The sequence below is a fragment of the Vanellus vanellus genome, assembly GCF_965231255.1.
Source record: "Vanellus vanellus genome assembly, chromosome: 2".
NCBI lineage: Eukaryota > Metazoa > Chordata > Aves > Charadriiformes > Charadriidae > Vanellus > Vanellus vanellus.
Genome location: NC_138906.1, coordinates 64,109,532 through 64,135,152, shown reverse-complemented (window position 1 = coordinate 64,135,152; position 25,621 = coordinate 64,109,532). Strand labels below are relative to the sequence as shown.

Sequence of the window (25,621 nt, the reverse complement as noted above, 5' to 3'; positions counted from 1 at the left end):
CTCCCACAGGAACTGCCTGCCATCATGAACCTCATCACTGCTCAAAGTACTCTGAATTAGCATACGGCCTTTTTTCAGGCAAATAAATATACTTAACAGAGAAAAGAAAAATGCAAATGATACAGTCAGCACAGAATTCTTCCAGTTAATTGTATCTAAACATTTACCAAAACCTGAAAATTAATATTGTTATAACACTTATCTGAATTTAATAAATATTTTTTCACTTTACATATTTAGAGGAAACAGACAGTTGGACTTGTGTCAGTTTAAGAAACCAGGATTTATATTCCACTCCAGTCTATAAAGACTCTTCTTGATGGCCTTCATCATCATATTTGTGTACCTGAAAATCCAGAGTTTTGTCAATATTTGCCCAGTCACACTTAATGTTAGTGTGTTACTTTATATCTTGTAAAAATGCACACAACTGCATGCAAAATGAAATTACTGCTTACTAGTGGTGTTCATTTGAGCAATTCCTTTCTTCTCAAAGTGGAAAAAAACCTGAAATGTTGCTCTTAAATTCCTATTAACTCACACAATTTCCATTGCAGCTAAACTAAAACCAGAACTGAATAACTTACTGGTTCTGCTTGTTTAATATAACCTCACTTTTTATTAAATTAATGAAACTCAATTAGAAATGCATTTAATTCCTGATTAGAAAGACATTTAATTTCTGATTAGAAACTTTAAAGCAATTGTTGTGTCATAGTTGAGTGGTAAAAATGTATCCTCCCAAGAAGGTTTTGGCCTTCCCCCTGCCCCCTCCACAAAATGCTGTTTGTAATCAACTTTGTATAAATGAGCCATCCAGGCTTCAGGGATCAGCCTAGGATACACATTTCGCACCAGTGAAAGAGTTTCCTATTAACCATTGTTATACTTAAATATTGATCTGGAAGCTTGAACATGTCTTGCTTCAACTTTTTAAAAAAGCACCAAGTTCTGCTGGGTGCTGGCATTTATATTCATAGATTCCAGTCATGCTCAGTGAGCAGCAATTAGAAGATATCCCTTGAGTAACAGCAATTCTAAAAATATTCTGTATGCATCATAGAAGATGAAGTACCACTTTCCGCTAAAGTAATGTATGCTGTACATCCAAGTATAATTAGCACACTAGACTTCGTAAATAGTATTAAACTAATTACTGTTTGCACCACTAGTGGCAGATGTGGTTAGAGATTATTAATTACAGTGGACAATTTCTTGAATTTAACATACCAAATACAAGGCAATTTCTCCACTTTATTTTGTGTCTGAATGGCCATACGCTGAGTGTCAGGAGGGATCTTTTGAATTAGGAACTGTTACTTATGAAAATGAGTGAGTGAAGTAATAGATTTTATTTTCTGGAAAAAAAAAAAAAAGCTGTTCACTGACAAGGATATAATTATTTTTAGTTAATAAATTTGAATATGCACCTATTCTAAATTAGGGAAATTATTCTACAGAAGTGCTACGTGTCATAAATTTACAAGCACCGGACACGCAGGAAATTTTTTCTCTAGCTACCTAAGGTTAACCAATGTGTTCAGATTTTAAATAAACATCTAAAACTTTCAACATATGTGATGAAGTAAACTGTTCCCCAGAAATTTAGATACGTATATAAAACTCACCTACTGGTAGCCAGGGATTACTTAAAAGAGAGTAGAATAGTCATTCCCTGGCTTCAACATAACATTCTGCTTATGTGGGGATGGGAGCAGCAGCAGAAGGGTTTAAAGGGGAGCTGTCTCCCCGGTGCTATTTTTTCAGGAAAAACTCCAGACTATTAAAGGTTAAACAGCTAGGGGTATTTTATTTAATGTGCTGATATAAGGTATTGCAATTTCAGTAAATGTTGATGGACCTCCATAAAAAATGGTACATATTTCTGTCAATGTAAGACACACCGATAACCCACAGAAGTAAAACAACTATTTTTAAAAATCGAGGTGATTCTACAGTCATATAACAGGGACTTGCAGTCTAACAGGAATGTAAGGAGATACCAATAGGTATTCATACCTCATCTATATTTACATTTCTTTTCTAAAACACCCTTTGCCATATTAAATAGAACTGTTTAGTTCTGTACTATTTCCCCTCTGACTATTAACTGGTTAGAACTTTGTGCATAAGGACCATTTTCTAGAATAACAGTGTTTTGTGAACATTAATGAAAATAAACATTAAACTTATCTAAAGTCCTACTTATATTTTTATTAATTTTAATATTTTTACCTATTAAGGCTTTATAACCTAAATACTCAACTAACACACACGCTAAATAGGATTCAGCTTCTAAAAAGACTTAATTTCTATGATTACCCATTCTCTTCTAGCACAATCCCTAAAATCATTAATTCTTACGAATTTATCAATTTGCTAATGTCTTTCTTGATTTAGTGCTATATTGCGTGTGCCCTTGACCTACTTCAAATACAAACACATACATTTCAGTTTGAATTAAATGATCATCCCAGTAAGTATGGTGGGTTATACCTTTCATAGGAATTCAGGCACAAAAATAAACTGGTAAAGATTACCATGATTTATCAATCACCGATTCAAGCATTCCAACCTACTGATTTGCTGACAGCTATTTCAAAACATAACTGTTCTGGCTTCAGCTAGCTTAGCTCAAAGTAAACAATTTAACAAAAAAACTTCAAAGAAAGCAAATCTTTAGTGATGTAAGAAGCTGTATACAGTATGTGGGTTTAGTAATTGCAATGCAATTTCTAGTAAGCAATCTGTTAAGCAAAAAAAACCACCATAACTGCTTTAAACCGTTACTCTGGATTATGATCTCATCAGGAAGAGTACTGATTGAATGGGATCTTCCATTCTTAGAGGTGGTCTTTCCAAGCTATGTTAAAAGCATAATGACAAATGAAGGGGTGAAATTTTCACTAATATGTAGCAACATACTCTCTTTGAGGCTGAAGAAAGACTTATAGAATGAAGCGTTATATTTACAAGAAAATCACTTTAAGAACTGCTGTTTCTAAACTTTAAGCCCTTCTCATTCTCACTCTAACTTCTCAACTAACTATAGTAAACTGAGTCTGAATGCCTTGCTGCTGCTTTGAAAATAAAATCTCTCTATAAACAATAAGGATTTTTCCTGTCAAATAGAACCAAAATACATTTTTAGCCATAATTTAAACAGTTTCTAAATCTTCAAAACATTCTGTTATCAATGGAATTAGGCCAATTAGCCTGCAACTATTTAATTTGTTGTCAGACTTACGGTGAAGCGATGGACTGTCAACAAGACAGGATGCTGCGTTACTGCTTCAAAGGTTGATAAAGTAGTCTTAATCAATTCTTCTGATGCAGCTTGCCCTATTAGTAAAAATCATTGTATTTCTTTATAAAACGCAAACATTATAATGCCTGCTTATAAAATTACAGCAATATCATAGGTTACCTTACCTATTGATCCATCCAAGTTTGTTTCTCCTGAATCTATTGATCTGATAAAATTCTACAGGAGAGGAGGCATTTATGTTAAAACATTTTAGAAAGAAAAATTAAGAAGCATAATCACTGAATAATTACAACAACATGAAATTCTTCAAGGGCCTGTGTAAATATAAAATGTTAATGCACCTACATTGTGAAACACTATCATAATAATTAAGATATGAAAGATTTAAAGCATTCATGATTTAGCTGTTATAATTTTGCGAGTCTGTAATGCTGCTGGACATTTAAACATAGAGTACAGTAAAGATTATTACTCTGACTAACATCAGGAATGATAACCTTTCCAGCTAAATAGACAGTAATTAAATGTCTTTATTGTTTACAGAAAACTAAGAATACTTTGAACTACCTTGTACATGGCTGTGTTAAAATAACTCACTAAAAAGACCCAAGACCCTCCAGAACATGCAATTTTCTGTTATTTGTACCATCTTTTTGATCTCCATGCACATTACACACACTATGGATACAGTTACACACAGGAAAACATACAAAAATATATAACCTTCTAATAAAAATCACCTAAATTAGTCCTCATTTTGAGGAATAGGGACAATGAAATAATAATAATCTGGGTTAAGTAAATATTGTACAATTAGATGCATTATTCTTTTGCCTTTTAATCTTGATTTCACTCTTTTGCTTTAACTTGTATGCATAGCTATTTATTTCATAGGGGATGCAAAAGACGTTATTAATGTTTGCTAAAGAAGGAAAAATTCCCAGCAGAATGTATAGTGTGGTCTTTTTTACTAATGCAGTATTTAATACACAGAAAATTTACCATGGATAAACATCTTTCTCATTTTTAATTTGCACACATATCTATTTATTTATATGATGTAAAACATTAAGAAAATTGTTTGTTTTATATTTCACTATCAATTACAGTTTTGTTATTATATACCAAATTGGCAGAAGTGTCTACATGGGTTATCTTTTTCTCAGTATGTAAGAAATATCTGAAGGATTCTTTTCTAATTAAAAATACCATAAGAAGCTAATTATAGAATTCATAATTTAAATGCATCTCCGAGGCAGTCATAATAAATAACTTTTCTATAAAAAAAACACCGTTATTTTATCTTCCTGATCATTTGAAGACAATTACTAGTTATTACCCAATAAACTTGTTTTAGAAGAGATTAAATTATTTTGTTTGCTCATTTAAGACAGTTTCACACCTAACCATAGTCTCAAGACCAATTTGGAAAAGTCAATATAGTTGGTGCAAAAATTGTTCAATTAAGGAATTAATTGTTCAATTGTACAATTAAGGAAATAAGTGTATTAGAAACCCCAGAAGAAGAGGTATTCGTATGAAAAAACAATGGTCTGGGATTTTTTAAGCAATGGAGAGGAGTGGTGTGCGTATTCCACTACAGGTAAGCCTGTGCCCTATGCATTCCACTAAGAGCCTACTATCCTACTATTAGCTGTGCCTTTGGGGCAGAGCATGTCCTCCATGTATTTCTATTCACAGCTGAAAACATGAAAGGAATGTCCTGACTCCCTCTCAATTTCTTTGCACAACACTACTGAAAATTACAGTGATGATGGAAATAACTTCAAAGCAACAAGAAAAAAAAAAAATTCTCAATGAACAGCAGTTATAGGGAAATAACTACTCTTTTCCTTCCAGATACCAAACACACATCTTTGCTCTCCTCATAATTTCTTATTGTTAAAAGTAAGATTTTTGAATAAATCAGGAAAAAAAAATAGAAAAAAAAAAAAAAAAAACCAAACTGAAAGACTGATTTGCTAAAGTCTTAGAGGCCTCAATCATAGCACAGTACTTTGAAAAAGTACAAGCTGATGATCGAATGTCCCTTTAGAGATGTCAGTGGGAATCCTGCTAAACACAAAATTCTAGGAGTAGACTGTTGCCTGGTAGAACGGATAGTTACTCTTCCAGAAGTAATTACATTAGTCATATCATAACACAGTTATAGAAAATGGATTCAAATTTGGCATTAATTTTTCAGATATACTACTTCCCTTCCCTTTTTTATGTTAAATTGAAACAGTATATATAAGTTCCTGAATTGACTTGTTTGAAGGAGACAGAAAGACAAGATGCAGAAAATATTCAGTACAGTAATCTTTTCCTCCTTGATCTGAGAGGAAAGCTGTGCTAGTATAACTAGCCTGACTTCCTCAGTCAGTAGTTCAACCAAGCTGGAGTAACATCAAAAGAAAACTTGCATTGTACCTGGTCTGCTGTACCTGTATTGCTGACAGAAGAATTTCACCTTCTAGAAGGTTTATCCAAAACCATTAATAAATCTACTGCCTAGTTACAAATGCTTCAAAAGATGAAAGGCTTTGTAATTCAACATCTACAGTTTTAAAATTTTTGCTTCATTCTAATCCTAATTTTTGTACAAATATTTTAGTAGAGCTAAATTAAACACACATTTTCTTGGAATCAAGAGTGAAAGGGAATCTGAACAGTAAACTTCAATCTAGCTGTTTGTGGTGAAGCATTTCTTCACGCCATTGTGGAAGTAAATACCTAGTTGTTATTTATGAACCCACGTACTTGAAAAGTATTTGCTTAACTCTGATATGCAACTTTGGAATACGCTTTTTTTCTCATTTAGCAGAAAAAACTGTTTTCATATGAGGAAATTACATTATAAGAGTACTATTTCATTTTTGCTATACTATCCTATGGCACAGTCAAAAGTTCATTTTCTATTGCTAATGTCATAAATAGGTTGTAAATGTTAACATGAGACAAATACAGTGTAAAAGTACCAGCAAGAAGAAAAAGGTGACAAAAAGAAAGAATACCTTAAATATAGATTAGATTATAATTTAACTTTCATTTCCACTCATAAAATAGTAGTGTAAAATTCTAGAAAGACTATTCTGTGTAATTTAGAGTAAACTTTTCTACTGTAGAATAAAAGCATGCAGAAAAATCTTAGTTTATCAGACGTGCAGAGTTTCTCTAGACTTGAATACAGGATAGCATATTTTCCCTTTGACCCAGTAGACTACTACAGAAAATATTTTGTGATAATATACACATTTTTAAATATAATCAAAGCTTAGATTTTATACTAATAATAAATTTATCTCTCCAATTTATAAATATAATGTGGTTTTACTACACTAAAATAATTCGTAAAATTTTATTCATATGTATATTTTGTATATAAGATTTAACTTAGATGGTTATACTCACAAGTAAGGTCCCATAGTTGAAAAGAAACTCCTCTGTGACTATCTGGGGACGAAATACCTATTCGAATTTAGCAAAAGTTGAGAATATTACATTAAGTGCATATCTTATGACCAGAAAAAGTAAAACATGTATTTCCCATCTATGTTAAAAAAGAGGACAAAATAGGTATTTGCTTCTATTGTTAGAGTTGTCTTACAATGTGCAAAAATAAGGCTTATATCTTTAATGCAGTTACTTAGGTAGAATACTCATCAACATACCTACACACTAATAAAAGTTCTACTTTATCCATTCTGATCATGATCAGCAGAAATTAGATTTTGGGAAACTGCAAGAGTTTGTCCTTTGTTTAACAATTCTGGGGAAAAAAAATAAAAAATCTACCTGGGATGTCACAAGATGAAGCACTACAGGCATCATAGGAAGGAACATCTTCAGCTGTTTGGCCTGAACTCTTGATGGGTGTTTACGTCCAGAGACATCAGTTAAGGCAGTGAGGATATCACCTACAGAAAACAACATTTCAGACTGATGTAACATAATTGCTTTACTAAAAAACTACAAATAACACATAAAACAACCCTCTTCCAGTATCCTCTGTTCAAGCCCATTGTCTCACTCCTGCCAAAAGTAGTGTTCATGTGACTACATGATAAATTAGGCTGATCCAACACTTTTCTAGCTCTGTGTTCAGCCAGGCCGATTTCTGGCTCTGGATACAGGGACAAGTTCACAAATGTGACTTCTGGCAAAATGGTGAGCATAGAAATATAAGGTAGGCGTGGAAGCCAAGATGAAATTACCCCTCTAGGCAGGTTGGACTTCTGCTGGCTTTAGGTGGCTACATATGCATGGAGTTATACTCTTGAAATTCTGTGGATGCAATTCTATTTCCAGTGAAATAAAAAGCAAAATTTTTCTGAATTCCAGCTGACCAAGAGCTAAATTCACCATGATTAGTGGATGACAATGCTCGAGCAGTATGCTTTTCCTGCAGCATAGTATCACTGGAAAAAAGAAACAAAAATCCTCCCCCATCCCTTTCCAAAAGATCCCTCCACTAGCCATGTACACGTTCTCATACACAAGTTTAACAATGGCGCAAGTGACCTAAAGCAACAGGAATTCTCACATTTTCATAAAAGAGGTAGCAGCAGGTCAATGAGAGAACTTAGTTGTCTCCATAACAAACCTCTAGACACAATAATGAGGGAAGAAAATTTCAACTGCAATAGTGAAGATTATACTTCAAACTTCAGGAGAGACATACAAAAATCAAGGAACATTGTGCTAAATTTGTGTTACATTAACTATTGTCTCAGAAAAGCAAGACCTCCACTGTATGGGATAAAGAATAGAAGCAGCAGGAGAAAATATGCTTATATGCAAAGAAGGAAAATTCTGTCCCTATAGCCTGAAAATATTAAAGCCAAATCCTGTCTCGAAAGAATACTTACTATAGTTTTTCCTTAATAAGAGAGCTGCACAAAATTATAAAAGGGAAATCACATAGACGTTAACCAAATAAAGGACAGGATTTGATATTCTATACAATTTTCATGCCAGAAAAGGCCCTTCCTTTCAAAGTAAGTCACAGAGTTTATTCATGTTGAATAATACCAATGCTTTTTTTCTGCTCCCATGGAGTTCAGTTTTCAACACAAGCAGAAATGACAGAGCCTGGCACTAAAGTAGGTTGTAAAAATACCTAGTCCTAAAGATTTGACTCATTCTATAAGACATTGCTCAAGAAAAATAAAGTATTGCATAAAACTCTCCAAATACATAAACCAAAATATTGATTTTTCTTCAACACATTTTGGTTTTGAATTACTCACAATACTGTAATTCAACAAGACCTCTCTGTGGTTAGCAACAAATAATTTACTGAACAACCTACTCTCTCTCTATGTTTTAAGGCCCGTATAATTTGCCACTTTTGCAGTTGATAGATAGATATGGTTACTTTAATTTTTATGATGATCTAAGTAATATATATCTACTTTATAGAAATAGGTTAAATATTATAAAAGCAGAAATAAAATTACTTTCTTACTTACAACAACTGAAAACTTTTAAAGTTATCCACAAGACTAACATTTTTTTAAATTTGTTTGAATGTATCTTTAAGGCCAATTTCTACAACTTTGGTTTATAGCTACATCTGGTGGAAGAAGATGGGATCAGTAAGGAGCTTACATAAATGCATACTAAAAAAGCCAGCTAGGATTAATTCTAAATCAACAGTTAAACAGCTTTTAACTGTTCCAGTTTGCAAATCTGGTTATTTTTCTTAGGAGCCCATAGCTTTTACCTCCTCAAGCAGAACATGTTCCTTTGTCATACTCACAGCAGTAAAAAGAAAAAGCCTTCTGAGAAATGTGGACAGATAGCTTATTCTTAACAAAAACAATCAACAGACAAATCTAGCTTGGAAAGGAAAACAAAGTGTAATAATTATGCTTGATATATCAGGTGTCAACAATGCATTGAAATCATACATCAGTAGTAAAAAAAAAAAACAGGAAAAAACGTGTTAAAGCAATGGATGTATTATGTATTATAAAGACAGTAACTATATATTTGATGTATAATACTTTCAGGTTCTGAGGAAACATCAGGGCCTACTGTATTAGTTGCATATAGTACATACAGACAGTAAGAGGTGAATTTCTGCCTCCAACATTTATAGTCTGAGACTTCCAAATCCTGAAATATAGCCAATATGCAAACCTGATATTTAGTTAGAAAAAAGGGATCAGGTATTTGCAGCAAGACAAAAATTTGCATTGTCATAGGAAGTAAATTTTCTTTTAAAATAGCAGCATGACATTTAGGTCTACCAACCTTTGCAGTGCTATCATTTCATATTCAATATTCTAGCGATAATGTAGAGAAGATGAAAAATAAATCAGGTATTATCTCATCAGAAAATAATTTTATGAAAAAGATGTTTTATCATTTAATGACAAAGCACACACAATCAGGGTTGGGTTTGCAACCTTTCTTTTCTTGAATACTCACAGCATTTCCGTCCTTGTCTTCCTATTTAGCTTTCTAACTCTATTCTGTGGGAGATCTCACCCACCAAAAGTTTTAATAAGAATTTTAATGATGATTCAGACTGGCCACACCAATCTCATTCTTTCGCCTTCCTTCCTCCTTGTCTCCTTCCCCCCTTCTCCCTCTTTCCTTCCCTCCTTCCTTCCCTCCCCCTCTCCTCCATCCTTTCTTCTGCCCTTCTCTTCACTCAGTTCCTTCCCTTCTCCTCCCCCCTCTTTCCCTCCTTTTCTTCCTACCCTCCTGTCTTCCCTTCCTCTCTCCCCACTCCTCCCACTTCCCTTCCTCCTTCTTCCCTTTCCTCTCTAACTCCCTTCCTTTGCTTCTTCCCTTTCTTCCTTCACTCACTCCTAATTAATTTTTTTCAAACAAAACCCTCATCTTTCCTCATAAAACATACAGCACAGCTTTTTTGAGGAAAGACAAACTCACCACTCTTACCCATCTAGGGTAATTTCTGTGACATTTCTTTTATTCAATATTAACTCTATGTTCAAATCTCACCAGCAGATCCTCCTTAATTTTTCAAGATTTTATCTACTACTTCTGCACAAATGGCCAAAATTCTCATCCTGTTTCATCACCTCCTCTGAACTGACTCCCCAGACTCTTGGACTAATTGCTTTCTACTCCAGTTTCTTTCGTTGCCCAGTGAGTCCAAATTATACCCTGCAATTTGCAGGTTTTGTCGTATTTGCACACATGCCTTTCACTGGTCCTTCTGCAAGTTCCATCTTCCCCAATACCTCATCCCACTATGACAAGTTTGAGCATATTTAATGATGACATTGATGACTTCATCTGCTGTACACAAGCAAATTTCTGTTTGGAAATATACGAAGAGTACAAAGTTCAAAGTAGCTTTTTCACTAATATTTGAGCCTTCGGATTGATAAATTTGAGCAGATATTTACAAAATTGTCCAAATGCACATCCTTGGCACAAAAGCTACTTTGCTTTATTTCTAAGTATAAGGCATGAGCTGAAGTAGCACTGATATTCTCTCAGAGAAAATCTTCCTGTCTTTTCTTATGCATGATCAAACCAGTTTCAGACATCTAGAACAGCTCAAGTATCTAGGCTGAAATTTTCCAGAAAAATTTTGTGAAGCAAGTACTCAACATATAAGTTTCAATGTAAGACATTAACACGTACTCACAGATATGCCCTGTTGCACTCTCCTAGCTCTGTGCTTTATTAGGCAAATTTATTCTTAGGTTGTTGAATGTTTGGAACGTCTTTAGGACGCTGATAAAATTTCTTGGGCCTTATTCCTGACTGAGCTGAGGTGGCTTACCATTCAATAAATACAAAACATTCACATAGGAAATCATGCATTCCAATACAAAATATCTGATGGTGACATAACTAAAAAACTTCATGAAGCTGATATCATGCAAACTTTACTTAACAACACATTACAGCCTTTCCGCCTGTATATGTAAGGAGATATTTGTTTCTCGAGAGAGTAAGCAAAGGTAAGATTTGTTCAGCTAAACAACAGAATTTACCGAGAATTCCTGGCAGCTCCTGCACAATGTGATAGATGAGAAGATCCAGGCATTTTGACAGGTATTCACTGCCGCCTTGCTGCTCTTTTCCTGGCGTGGTCTTTCTGCTGTCTCTTTCAATATACATCACGAGTCTATATTTAAGCAAGTGCAAAACATTACCTCTCATAACAAAAAAATGGCACTATATCTCAAAAATACTACTGAACCAGACATTTCTGGTATCTGCGTTTACAATCAACATGATACGTTACCTTTGGCTCTGTAATTTTGTTGAAATTTTAGACTAATCAATAAATAAATTTTAAAAATAACACAAATGACTATGTCAAGGAACAAGAGGAAAGAAACCCTGAAGCTACTGTATGTAAGTACAACTCTAATAGTTTAAATGAACATATGACGCAACCATAAGGAGTGAATCCCTCTGCAGACTTAGACAGAGAGAATAATTTTAAAACCCATTTCATTTTGAAATACATGACCAATACGTGCAATATGAGCAAAAGACTAAAACCATTCATTTTCAACATATAAGAATTCCAAAAGCAAGAATAATTTAAGGCAATGTAACAAGAGATCAATCTTCCAGTCAAGAAAAATCATTATATAGCCTATCAAAATGTTAGCGCTAATTAGAAAGGCTATATTGAAAGAGATAAAACTCCAAACTAGCCTTACATATTTTCTCTAGAAATCTGCTGTTCAACATTTCTAAAGACAAACTCAATGCTTACATTCTAAATGATAAGTGCTGTGTAGTTATGCTGTTCTGCAGAATGACATTTCTCATAGTAAACTATGGTAACTGATTTACTATCCATTGGCTAACTTACAAGAGATTGCTTTAATAATACACCTGTAACACAATGCTTCAGGCAATATTTTAAAATGCTCATTTGAATAGACAGAAGGGCCAGACTTCCCTTTAGGGGCATAATATTGACATCTTTGTTTCACATTCGAAATCCCTGGGGGTCCTGAGCAAAGAACCATCAGTCACTGGTGAGTGAAATCCATGCTCTGGATTTTAAGAATGTATTTCAGTCTTATTTTGTTGGGTTTTTTTATATACCCTTCTTATAATCAATACTCTCTTATAGAAGTATGAAAATAACTTATTTGAATTGCCTCAAGTGTACACAACAATGCTGCAGAACTCGCAAACACAAAATTTTATTCTAGGAGGTGTGTATTTCCATCAAAAAGCCAACTTACTCAATGAAATAAAAACTACCCAAGAATGCATTTTGCAGGATTAGGCCTCTAAACAATGCATTATTGTTATGGAAAAATACAACCCACATTACCCTCCCTGAACTGTGCTACAGAGACATAGATAGCGATAAATAAAAGACCGTTCAGTAACTACCTTTCACATCTGCAATAGCCCAGATGCAACACATTCAGCTGCACTTCCCAGAGACTATGGAAACATCTTTTATTTTTTTTGCAAACTCTGAAAATTTTGTTAAATTACAAGGAAATTTCATGTGTCTGGTAGAAGAGAACTACTTAAAAATCTGACATTACACTTCAAATATAATTTTCCTTAAAAAAGCTTTAGGTTTTTTTTACTATAAAAAATTGAATGTTTTAAATAAAAATGGTATAAAGTCCTCTAGCCTTTCCAGACAACCAAGTAATTTTTATTCAAAAACTGTTTAACTTTGAACAAAAACATGACAAAAGAGTTTGTATGGATGTTTTTCTTTAAGAAAACACTTCCATGATTTAACAATCATCTTCTTCTATATAGAAATATGTTTAGGCCTTTTTATGTTTTACTTAAAATAGGCTTAATAGACTATGAGTGGTTTTATTGCTGGGGGGAAAGGGGGTTCATTTTTTAAAAGCATGTTCTATTAGTTAATCACATTTGAGAAGCATACAAAGCATGTTCATTTATTCTGAGAGGAAAGCGACAAAGTTTACATAAACTCCTGAGTTCTCTCTTTTTGTCCTGTCCTTCCCACCACAAAATCGTCTTTCACATAAAGATTTTCTAAAAATATGCACAACTGTTTTTTTCCTGATAGTACTGTTCAACTAAATGTTGTCTTGAGAAAATTGTACAAATCCATATATAGGCAAGAAAGCATTAGTATCTCTATTTTCCTTTGACAAATTCCTCAGTCATATGTAGAACAATTCATCAGTTACTTTTATTCCCTGAAGAATCTGTTTTCTGTCTAATGGGCAAAAGTAGGCGTACGGAAATACATTTATTCAATTCATATAATGCACACGTTTGTCTTGCACTCAACAACACATGAAAAAATTATGTAGGTGTTACCAAAAATAAGTTAAATATGATGAGGAATAAACCACTGTCTATGAAGCCAGGTTTGATTTTTAAAAAATTTCTTCGATTATCTGTATTGCATGATATGGCCATCAGTGAGCTTTTACACACACACAAAAAAACCCCAAACAAACAAACAAAAAAAAAAAAAACAAAACCCAACAAAAGAACCCAAGTTTTCTGAGAAAAGATGTGAAGAATGGAGCAAAAATTGCAGAAAGTTAACAGTCCTGGGTAACAGGAATGGGGATGAGCTCTACTACTTAATAAGAGCCGTTCACTTATAAAGATGATCAACATGAAAAAAGAGATGATTTAGTCAAAATTCAGAAGATTCAGCAGAGATGGGGTAAGAAGTCACTGTGAAAGGAAAGAGACTACATTCTTTTCTGTGCCTAACCTGTAGAAATGAAAGTTCAATGAGGAAACAACAAGAATTTTTGAGTGTTAGGAATAGCTAACAATTAGAACAGCTGTCAAAAAGAGATCATGCAATACCCACCAATTTCCACCAACCATTAAAAAAATCATTAAAAACAAGGGAAGATCAACTGATGCCATCTACCTGGACTTGTGCAAAGCATTTGACATTGTCCCACACAATATCCTGGTCTCTAAATTGAAGAGACATGGATTCAACAAATGGACCACTCGGTGGATAAAGAACTGGCTGGACAGTCACACTCAAAGACTTGTAGTCAACAGCTCAATGTCCAAGTGGAGAGCAGTGACGAGTGGCATTCCTCAGGGGTCGGTACTGGGACCTGTACTGTTCAACATCTTTGTCGGCGACATGGACAATGGGGTCGAGTGCACCCTCAGCAAGTTTGCTGATGATACCAAGCTGTTTGGCAAGGCAGACATGCTGGAGGGGAGGGATGCCATCTAGAGGGACCTGGACAGGCTGGACAGATGGGCCCAAGCCAACCTCACGCAGTTCAACAAGGCCAAGTGCAAGGTCTTACATCTGGGTCAGGGCAATCCCAAGCACAAATACAGGCTCGGCAGGGAATGTCTGGAGAGCAGCCCTGAGGACAAGGACCTGGGGGTGCTGATTGACGAGAAGCTCAACATGAGCCAGCAGTGTGCGATCACAGCCCAGAAGGCCAACTGTATCCTTGGCTGCATCAAGTGTGGCCAGCAGGACAAGGGAGGTGATTCTGCCCCTCTACTCCACTCTCATGAGACCCCACCTGGAGTACTGCATCCAGTTCTGGAGTCCCCAACATTGAAACTGGAAGAGGGCAGGTTCAGATTAAACATTAGGAAGAAGTTTTTCACTTTGAGGGTGGTGAGGCACTGGAACAGGTTGCCCAGGGAGGTTGTTGAGGCCCCATCCCTGGGGGTGTTCAAGGCCAGGCTGGACGTGGCCTTGGGCAACCTGGTCTAGTGGGAGGTGTCCCTGCCTACGACAGGGGGGTCGGAACTCGATGATCTTCAAGGTCCTTTCCAACCCAAATCACCCTATGATTCTATGATTTCTCAAGCATAAAAGACCTTGACCTGGATCAGAAGGTAGACTCTGCAACCTCTTAAGCTCTCTTTAAGAATTGTTTCCTAAAATTCATTCATTCCCTTCTATCAGTGACGTTTACCCTCAACATCCTTAAAATCAGCTTTAGATATCAATAAAGTTCAGCTACAACTTTACCAGCTTCTTAACAGGGGGAAATGTGCACATGACGGCCAGATGACTGAACCTAAAAGCAGGAGGTCTCTCACTAGCAGTCTTCTCCCTACTTCTCCCTTCAGTTCACTAAGTTCACAGAGAATGACAGATCTCCAAGAACCTTTAATCAACCCCTGCTAACAGAAAAGGATGAAGATTTTTAAAGGATGTTTAATATAGATCTATTGTTTATTTTACAGAGATACACTGGATGGCAGATCATGCTAGTAAGGGGTCCATCCCTATTTCTCCTCTTCTACGCAGTTTTGGGGGGATTTTTCTTTTTTTTTTTTTTTTTTTTTTTTAGTTTGATACCAGCTTGCTGGGGTTTTTTCCTGAAATCACTGACTTGTGTAATTGTTTCCTCCTGCTTTCCATGTCCATGATTTCCCACTTGATTGACCACCAAACTTTTACATTCATTTTCTCAGTATTTTTCCAATCCAATCTCAGACACATATGGCCAACAGGCTATGCTAGATGCGAGACTGCAATAGGTCTCCAGGTAAAGCTTTTCCTTTGAGACCATACACAAGATCTGAAATTTTTAAAAATATCAGAGGTGGGGACAGATAACAGAGAAAGATTTTGCTCAAAAGTTATGCTGTTGTGCACAGTTAGGCTTTTGCAGACTGTGAAAGTCTGTCAGGAATGCTACCTTATCTTTCCACAAGTGTCCATCTTTGGAGACAGCAGAAAAAAAGAGGTTTAAATAAATTCTTTAGGGAGGAAGTTAAATGTCCAAGGAAGTTGCTATTCACCTAGGAAATTCTCTTAAATCATTTAGATCCAGAACGAACAATTCAGTGAAACTAATCAGAAATTACTAGTAGTTCAGAAAAAGGTGAAATTATAAGGCTCGACAAAACTTCAGGTTGCATCCCTCCCCTCATTAACAGGTAGCCTGTCTTTGCAAATCATGGAGAAAACAAAGAGACCAGAAAACTCAGGGTGATTAGCAAAATAAATGAATTTGCATATTGTAAGCAAACAAGTGCTGTTTCAGACTAAAAGGCCTCATATGTTCTCTACCTGTATCACATGGAATAACAAAAGGTATGTAACAGACAACCATGAGACAGGTAGAAAAAAGAGTAACAGGTCAATTCTCTCAATGTTGTGTGAGAAAAAATTCACTTCAAAATTCCATTTGATATTACATATAAATGCTTTTCATCCACAGATCTTGAAATCTCAAAGTCCTTTGTAAAGTCCTGGTGGAATTTCCTTGGTGACATCCATTGTCAAGCTCCTGAATTACACGCTCCCACCACAAATAATTTCATAATTTAAAAATACACTATGACAGATTCACAGAATTTGTTTGGGTTTTTAAAAACAAAACAAAAAAACCCAAACCCAAATCTAACAAAACCCAAAAATCTCTGCCACAGGTATGTATAACTTTTATTACTAAACGAAGCAAAAGCCTTTTTCAATGCTAAACTGAAAAATTGCCTTATATTGATTATCTTTATGATAAACACATTTTATAATCTAAAGCAATATAAATCCTGTTACAGGCATTAGCTGCAACTGCTAAAGACAAACTAGTAAGTAGAAATTATGCACATTTTACTACATATTCTTTATATTTCTCAAGTCAAACACCTTCATAAAGCGAATTTGAGTACATCAAACATTTTCAATAGTTATCCAACTGATTACTGCTTACTGTACTAGCAATTTTGAATTTATGAGTTTTCATTTTGAAGTAACTTTTCTGTCATTGAACTGGAGACATTTAACTAAAACACTCCAACAGAAATTCAACAGCATCAGTCAAAGAATATCCATTATCTCTACTGGGCTTAATAAAATTCCTCCAGATTTCAGGATATTATGAAAGTAGCTGTCTCCACATATCATTTCTCCTCCCTCATCCTACTGTAGCCATCTTACTTTCTAGATGTAAGAGAAAGGTTTCAGTCTAGATGATTTATCCTGTCTAAGAGATATAGTGTTCACTGAAGAACAATTATGAAGGAAACAACAAATTAAGAAAAACAGTTTATCAACTCAATAAAGCTGCTATAAGGCTTGCCTATTATTTTACCTAATGTGTTATAATATGTATTGGTCCATAATCAGCTCTGGAACATCGCAATACAACAGCAGGATAAAGCCAAAATTCACAATACAAAGTAACATCTCAAATTCACAATACATTCTCTTCAGAAAGAGTGCTCATTAGAAAGCATTATAAATAAAGAGATCAAATGGTTAATAAAAATTATTAAAGTTCTCTTCTTTCACATAATATCTTAGGTATAAATAAACAAATAGTAACTGTCAGTACAGGAGCTCTGTCAGACATTTCTCCGAACACACAGCTCATTCCTATGTGCTATAACAGATATATGAATAGCAGCAGTGATTAAAAATGTAATCATTCAACAAGTCACTTACAAATCATTAGAGATATTTTACACTAATCAGAACACATCACCTGATAAAACATTTCTGCATGTATAAAAAGATACACATGAAAAAGAAACTTGGATTCAGTACTTATTCTCTATGATCTACAAAAATTGAGATATCTACAGATTTCTACATGAGTGAAGGGGTATATAATGATAGCACCCCACAAGATGTCCTCTCACAACGGCTTCATAGTCTAACTCACTGCTTCTTCCAATCCAGCCATTTAGCTCCAACGCATACATCTTAACTTTTCTCAAACATCAATATAAGATATAAAATTATATTTGTTGTAAATGTAGTCATATTTACAGCTACAGCCTCATCCTTTTAACTTTCAGTTCCAAACGTGCTTTATTCCAGAACCACAAAAACTCAGTTTACACTACATTTTGCTGTTCTTCATTACAAACAGTAGAAGATATAAATCTCAAATAAAATTTCTTCCATCTTACTTCTCCAATCACCCCTGAAACGTGGTGATAATTTACATTGTAACAGAGTCTAATTTCATCCTGTCTGATATGGGAATGTTTTAGTGCCATCAGAAGACACAAAAATTTAAGTAACTATTCCACTGTGAGTCAAATAAAATTTTAGATCAGTCATTTCTTGCAAAGTATTTTAAAACATGGAAAAAAAAAATTCTTTTAAAAGTCACAGGAATTCAGTGGCCATTATATAATATTTAGCCAAAAAACACTATTTTACCATGAATGTGTCTATACTGAAAAGACTATGGATTATACCACACCCCTAGATGAGGAAGGTACATGACAAACCTCTTTATTTTGCTTTCCCACCACAGCAACAATTCACTATTGTAGCACTTGCTTTGCCCTAGCCAAAGCAAAATCTGCTTCTTGCTAATGGTGACTCGCACCACAAATTACTTTAAAAGACAGAATCTCCCTGTAAGACAGTGGTTTCCCCTCATAAGTAATCACCACATGATGACCCCAGACAAGAGAGAACATTCTTTTCTTGATATTCTCATGAACAAAAGGATTCATATGACACAGAAAATAGATCGCTCCTAAATCACTGGCTCAAAAATACCACACATTTTAAAGTATTTCAGGTACAACTTTAAAAATAAACACTACATCTCTGATTATCTTCCATTATCACCTTACCTTGCTTGACAACTGAGTAGCAACATCTCCCTGTTACTCATTAAAACTTGTAGCAGGACCAGAAAGGCTTTTGCTCGAATAAAAGTTGAAGGACTTTCAAGTAAACGAGTAACTGTAGTCACAAAATCCTTGGTGGAAATAAACATAAATACATTAATATTATTTAATATTATTTTATGGGAAAAGGTTACTTGCATTGCATTTTAACACTGTATACATTTAAAATTTTCTCATTTTTACGTGCATTCTCTATTAGTAAGGTACTTTTCATGTCACTCATAGGAAAAAAAAAAAAAATCCATAAAACACTACTAAATAAATTCTGTCCAAGACAGACTGGGTCAGTGCAAAGCTGCTTTGTACATCTTCTCAAGAGTGGCACCAAGTAAACACTATCAAATGTACTATGTCCAAAATGGTACAAAATGAACTACAAAATATGATAGAACTTACATTTTAAAATGTCTTACCTTAAGGATAAATGTAGGATATTTTAATATATTTATTTTTAAAGAAGACTGAAGGATTTTCAGAATATATAAATATTTCAGCACCAATATGATTAAATGTTTACCTATTAATTACCATATATGCAGGAAGATTAAAAACAACCCTTTGATACAATCATGTCTACATCAGACCCTAAATTATACAACAGGTGCTCCAAATAGACAGCAAAACTGTTTCTACCTTTTCTGATTGTACTTATTGAAATGAATTTTATTTTGGCTTCATGAAGTGAAGAACACCTTTTCAAGGAACAACCCAAATCAAAATTTAAAAATAAAGGATAAACCACAAGCATTAAGGAGCCATGACTTTCCTAATCCACTGACCGTTTTCCATTCCTATGATAAAGTCAATGGATAAGATGCCTTTCTAACTCTTTCCTTCCTCTAAACCCAAATGAAAGAATAATTGTAAAAGTTTAACAAGGATACTGAAAAAAAGAATAACCTCAAAATATTTCCCTTCAAAAATTTAACAATGGTTAGCTGACTGGATTCTGAAATTACAGCTTTCTTCTTTTTTTCTCTCTCTCTGTTTTGCCCTCTATATTGAAAGGATTTTCTTCTCTAGTTTCTGGAATGTGTCCTGACATGTGCAAAGATGTGAGATCCATGAGCACTGCCTCAGCTTCCAAGGGAATAAAGCTGAGATTCAGTGGAAGAAAAAGAGCTCTCATATTAAGGATAACGGATTTAGGTATTATGAGTTGTAAAAAGCTTTAGATGAGGATCACTTATGCTCTGTCCAACGATATATTGTAACTCCTGATGAATCAAAGCAGAAAAAGGGAAAAAAAAACAACAAACAAAACCACAAAAACATATGGTGTATTCACTACCTCTTCACTACCTCTGAGGAATGAAGATATCTATTCATCTGTACTTTTCTTCTACGAAGACCAATTGGGCTGTTTGCTTTAAAAATAAAAATACATCTTCAAAGATGACCCTTGCTGGCAGCAGCAACTGTATTTTTGGATCAGCTCTTGATCAGAATGCCTTGTTCTGAAAATACAAACCCTACTTCAAATCTCTCTCTCTCTCAAAAAAAAAAAAACCAAAAAACCAACCAAAAAATAAAACAACCGCAAAAAACCAACCCCCAAACCCACACATAAAAACACAGAATTAAGAAGTGAGCCAGAATTTACAAACTGACTCAATTGGCTCTACCCAACAATTAGACTGAGCGCAAATGACCTCATTAACAGAAACTACCTTTGAACATTTGAGGTGGATTCTCAAGGCTGTGACACTACAAAATAAAGAGGGGCATAGCGTATCCCTGCATGTTGCGTGCAAAGTTTAAAATCCTGCTGTGTGACGCACTTTTAATATACCAAGTATTATTCAAATTCTCTCTTTTGCTGACAGAATAACTGAAAGGCAGCTTCATTGTCATAGAACTGAAAATCAAAGCTGAATGTAATTTACTAGAGATGATCTTTGCAACATTTAACTGTTCCTCTTTACAGAGGCTGGGAAAAGAACAGGAGTATAAGAGACGGCCAAGAAACCATCAGATTTTACTCTGATACCATTAGCATTGTTTTCAAAAGCAGTCAGCATAGGCAGTAGCTACAGAAGTCCCAGAATAACAAACTGTTATTAATTATTCGAGAACTGTTTTGTCGTATTTCTGTAATTTACTTCATAAACAGAAGAGTTCCTCACCCTTGTGGTTAATAAACATAAGCTGTGTAAATTTTCCTGCTTTAAATACTTCAACAGCTTGTGAAGCATGACTTGTAGCTCCTCCAGTATGAACCTGCAGCAGTAAAGCTGTAAATTACAATCTACTAAAAGCAAAGACTGAAATTTTAATAAAGCGGGGGGTTGGGTTTTTTTGTTGTGGTTTGGGTTGGTTTGTTTGTTTTGTGTGGTTTTTTTTTCTATGAAATTACTCAAAACAACCAAAAAAAGTTAAGAATGTTAAGAAACCTCATAAAGCCTCAGTTAGTGACAGAATATATGTAATGCAACACTGCCTGCTAACATAAATGGACTTGATCAACCAAGAAAAGGGAAGCCATGACAAAGACACATGCAGCTATAAGCCAAATCACATTTGACTATTTTTAGTCCTCATGCTCTGGAAAGCAAGAATATTTCAATGTTACTTGTGGGGGTTACCATGGGTTAAGACAACATTTTCAATTAAAATCAGTTCCATCAGACTTATCTGGGAATATTCTAGTCATCTGGCTTAAGAAATAAATGTGATATTTTGTAATTTGCTTTTCTGGTTGGTCTGAGGACTACAAAACAGCAACAGTTTAATCCAAAGAAAATCTGAAGCACATATTTGCTGACCTGCAGAACCCAATACAGAATCATAGAATTGTGTAGGTTGGAAAAGACCTTTAAGTTCATTAAGTCCAAAGCCAAAAATTGCTGAAATACTGTCCAATACATTAATTATTAATAGTTTCACTGTTATATTGTTCTTCCCTCCCCTGCAACTGTTTGATGTATGCATGGAGACTCTGCAGGGTAAGGACACTCTTTTCATTGCAAGTGAACACAGTGTCGACTGCGACAAGATCATGATCTTACATTGGATACTCTTAGTAATACTGCAAAGCAAGTTTAAAACAAATCTCAAGAAGCAATGAGTTTTCAAATTGGCTACACAAAGGGAAAACAGTTAGACCACTAGCTGACTATACAAGAACTGAAGTTTCAATAGCCATCATTTTTTGTATTGTTGTGTATTTTCAAATTCCCTTTCTATGCATTGCAAATGCCTCCATAATGTTATAACAAAGCATTTTATTAAATACTTTTATATCCTTTTATTAATTCCTACTAATATTGACAAAAACATCAACATCTGAGGTAGTAGCTCCTTGTCCACATTCAGGTACAAGACAAAGAATTGAAAAAAGTAACTGAAATATGAGGACAACATTTATAATGCATTCATAATGCTTTTTTTCAGTGCCATAATTGGATATGACCGAGATAAAAGGAGGCTATGGCCAATGCTGCAGGGAAGCAAAAAAAGAATGCAGTTGTAACAACATACTGCTGTAACTATCTGAAAAAATTTATTTATTTATTTAAGAAAAACTAAACAAATTAAAAAGAAATCATTATCTGACCTCTGGACGAAGCTAACTGCATTCAAAGTTATATGACTGGTTGCCACTCATTCAAAGGTGAATCTTGACAGCCTAATGAAAGTAATTAGCAGTGGGTTTTTTTTTTATCTACTGCTATAGTATGTCAAAGATTTTTGATTTTGAGTTCTTTTCCACACTTTATTTTCAAAACATCATTTCAGCTTTTTTTGTTTCCAAGACAAGAAACTCAAATAGAAAGGCTCTGTATCACAGAGGGACAAAACCCAGTTCTTTTTAGCTATTGTAGTGCTCTGAAGATTTATACTAGAGTAAATGACCACAGAACTGGATTTCTCCTTTGTCTTATGGCTCTTATTTTGTAACTGGTTTTGTCACTGTTCTTGAAGGGAGCAGAAAACAAAGGCAGCCTTGAGTCTTGCATGCTAAAGGAGTTTCCAGATAACATATACAAAGCTAAATGATCTCCATCTTGAATTTATATCTTTAAGCATCTTTTAGTAAGTTGGTTTGCAGCTGTATTAAAAGACAGTCACAACCTTGTCACTACTTTCTGTATTTCTGCCTCTTAAGCTACAGTATACAAGAATTCTACAGAAGGCAAAATACTTTGTAGGCCAACACTACCCACTTCTTTTTTCTTTTGCCTCCTCTCATGAAGGTGGACTTGTATGTCATGATCACAGAATACTGAAAAGTGCATGGATTATTAAATTCAGTTTTCAGCAATAAAGTCTTATTACTCCATGTATTACTCCAGCTCAATTCAGAAGCGGGATTATATTTTTAGATCCTATTAAAGAAAAATAGAAGTCTAGTTTCTGCTACCAAAATCCTACAAGCTAATTTGAGCAAAATAGACATTCTATGAGATATAGATTTACCTGAGCTGTGAGGCACATACTGTTATAAAATGTGGACACATGCAGTAGAACTAGACCCTCTTTACCAGTTTTTAAAGTACAATGGTTTTTTGGCTACAGCTTTTAGCAATATTCCCATTTCTATCATTAGTTTGATATATGCTGTTAAAAGAATGTCTATATATTTGTCTATATTTCAATTTTCTAATCTGCAAAATTGCAAAACTTGCTCATAAAACACCTATGATCATTCATTAATGATTAAGCAGCAATTTTAACCCTACAAAGTTTCAGCCATTGCTGTACCGCATGCTGACAAAATACTTTCTACAACTATCTGGAGAATTTCAGAGTTGATTATTTGTATAACATCAAAAATTTGTTTAAAATAGTTCATAATAGTTCTGCAGTATCAGAGAGAGAGTTCTTTTAGCAATGTAAGTCTATAAACACAAAATTCTTCACAGAAAAAGTCATGCTGTAGCCATATGCTTGTTACACTTTGCATTCTTTTGCTGAATGTTCAAGTGAATATCTTTTGAACATACTTCACTGACTATACCACCAACTCACAGTGATGTGCACTATTAGAAAGTGTGATATTACAGGAAAATTTGACACCTGTTAGTGCTGTTGTAGTGGAATCTGTGGAAAGCTTAAGGACAGCTGACACGCATTTACAAAAACACTGGCAATTATGACAAGGCACAGAAATTACTTTTAGGAAGAGGAGATGAGTGGAAAAGAGTAGATTATTTTTTAATTTAAACATTGTTGTTAAAACAATTTGTATAGAAACCAAAGTAATCTCTCTCGACTAAAGCCTAATTGATTGCTATAGTCAAGATGACTGTTAGGTTACAGCATACATTATAACAGAGTATCTGATGAAAACACAAGCTAGAGTTCCTATTTTCTTTGTGATTTTTATTCTTTCCAGGCAGAGGGAGATTACTTCTGTTTATGAATTGTGCAGACTTACTGCCAAAAAAAAAACCACACTATTTCTTTAAATACAGAATAATTTGGTGATCAAAATAGAAAGCTTTTAATCACCTCTTCCAAAAATTATATTAGACATAAATCAAACCTGTAGTTTTATTCAGGGACACTAAAAAGAAAAACCTAAGTTATTAAAATGCTAATTTCCTGCAAGATATTTCACATGGCCTAAGGTCCTTTAAGGAGAGCATAAAGTACAGCTTTAGATTCAATCAGGACACTCATTAATTTCTCTTTTAAATATATGAGAGAGATATGTCAAATAGTTGTCCTTATGCATTCCTTATTGTTTTTCCTTAGGGCCATTATCAGTTATGGTCAGGTTAGAGTTTTCTGAATTGATTGAATTCTAGCTGCAGTACCAATTTATATACCCATTAGTACCAGCTCTTGAAGATCTGTGAGAGAAGAGGAGAAACTATACACCTCGTTATTTAGATTTTAAGCAAATAAAAATATAAAATAAACACATTCCTCATTTTCTGCTAGTCAGATACGTAAGTATCACTGAGTTAAGCATTTTGAAAATACAAAAACACTACCAGAGCCAACTTTAACTTTCCATTAGTGGAATTTCATGCCCGTGAATAATATTAATCTGAAATCAAACCTTTTCTTGAACCAGCCTCTGTAGATGAATCCCACATGACAACATTGCCGAAAACATGGTGAGCATGTACTGCTGAATTTTGCATATTCCATTTGCCAAGGAATTTAGTACGGCTGTTAATCCCACTTTTTCAATGACACTCTGGAAAGCACTGGGTGAGTAACGAGTAATTCTGCATAAAGCCTACAAAAATTAAAAAAAAAGTTTGTATTTAATGGGATTATTATGCCAAGAAAAATAATTGAGATTAAGAACAGGTGGTGACTTTTCCAATAATTTAGGAATATAGAGAATTCATACAGTTTAATTCGTAAGACATATTAGGGGAAATGGCTGCTTGTTTTTAGAGACCAGGAATTCTTCTAAATGTATTGCTATACACTCTGTGCAGCTGAAACATTTGGTACACCAACATCAACACCAACAGAGTCACATTACTCTTTCCCTCTAGAGAACAATAATGATGGAGCAGCATAGTACATGCTTGTCTTTTATCAGCACAGAATGTAGGTAGCATCAGATAACACAGTACTAGAAAGGAGCACAGGCAGTAGAATATACCGAGACGGCACACACCACAGAAATTCTGGTCACCCATAAAGGTGGACATCTTTCTTCTCTTTCTCTGCTCATGGACCATAATCTGTTACGTTCACTATCTAAAGTCTATCTTTAGAACTATAAACTGCTTTACATCTAGATACTTGTTAAGGAACAGTGTTTAGCATAATAAATGTGAAAACTATTCTCCAAATGGTTGATTTACA

General features: G+C 34.5%; 1 protein-coding gene across 1 annotated transcript in view; it reads right to left on the bottom strand.

Annotated features, from left to right (window-relative positions):
* The window catches only part of ULK4 (unc-51 like kinase 4), a gene marked incomplete at both ends in the record, with an annotated part of 260,007 nt that overhangs the window by 166,509 nt on the left and 67,877 nt on the right, over positions 1-25,621 (bottom strand). The window contains 7 exons of the mRNA XM_082499551.1: positions 3,248-3,342; positions 3,433-3,484; positions 6,683-6,739; positions 7,067-7,188; positions 11,254-11,387; positions 18,788-18,915; positions 24,855-25,037. Of these exons, the coding sequence (XP_082355677.1) occupies positions 3,248-3,342; positions 3,433-3,484; positions 6,683-6,739; positions 7,067-7,188; positions 11,254-11,387; positions 18,788-18,915; positions 24,855-25,037 (771 nt within the window). The remainder of the gene's footprint in view (positions 1-3,247; positions 3,343-3,432; positions 3,485-6,682; positions 6,740-7,066; positions 7,189-11,253; positions 11,388-18,787; positions 18,916-24,854; positions 25,038-25,621) is intronic.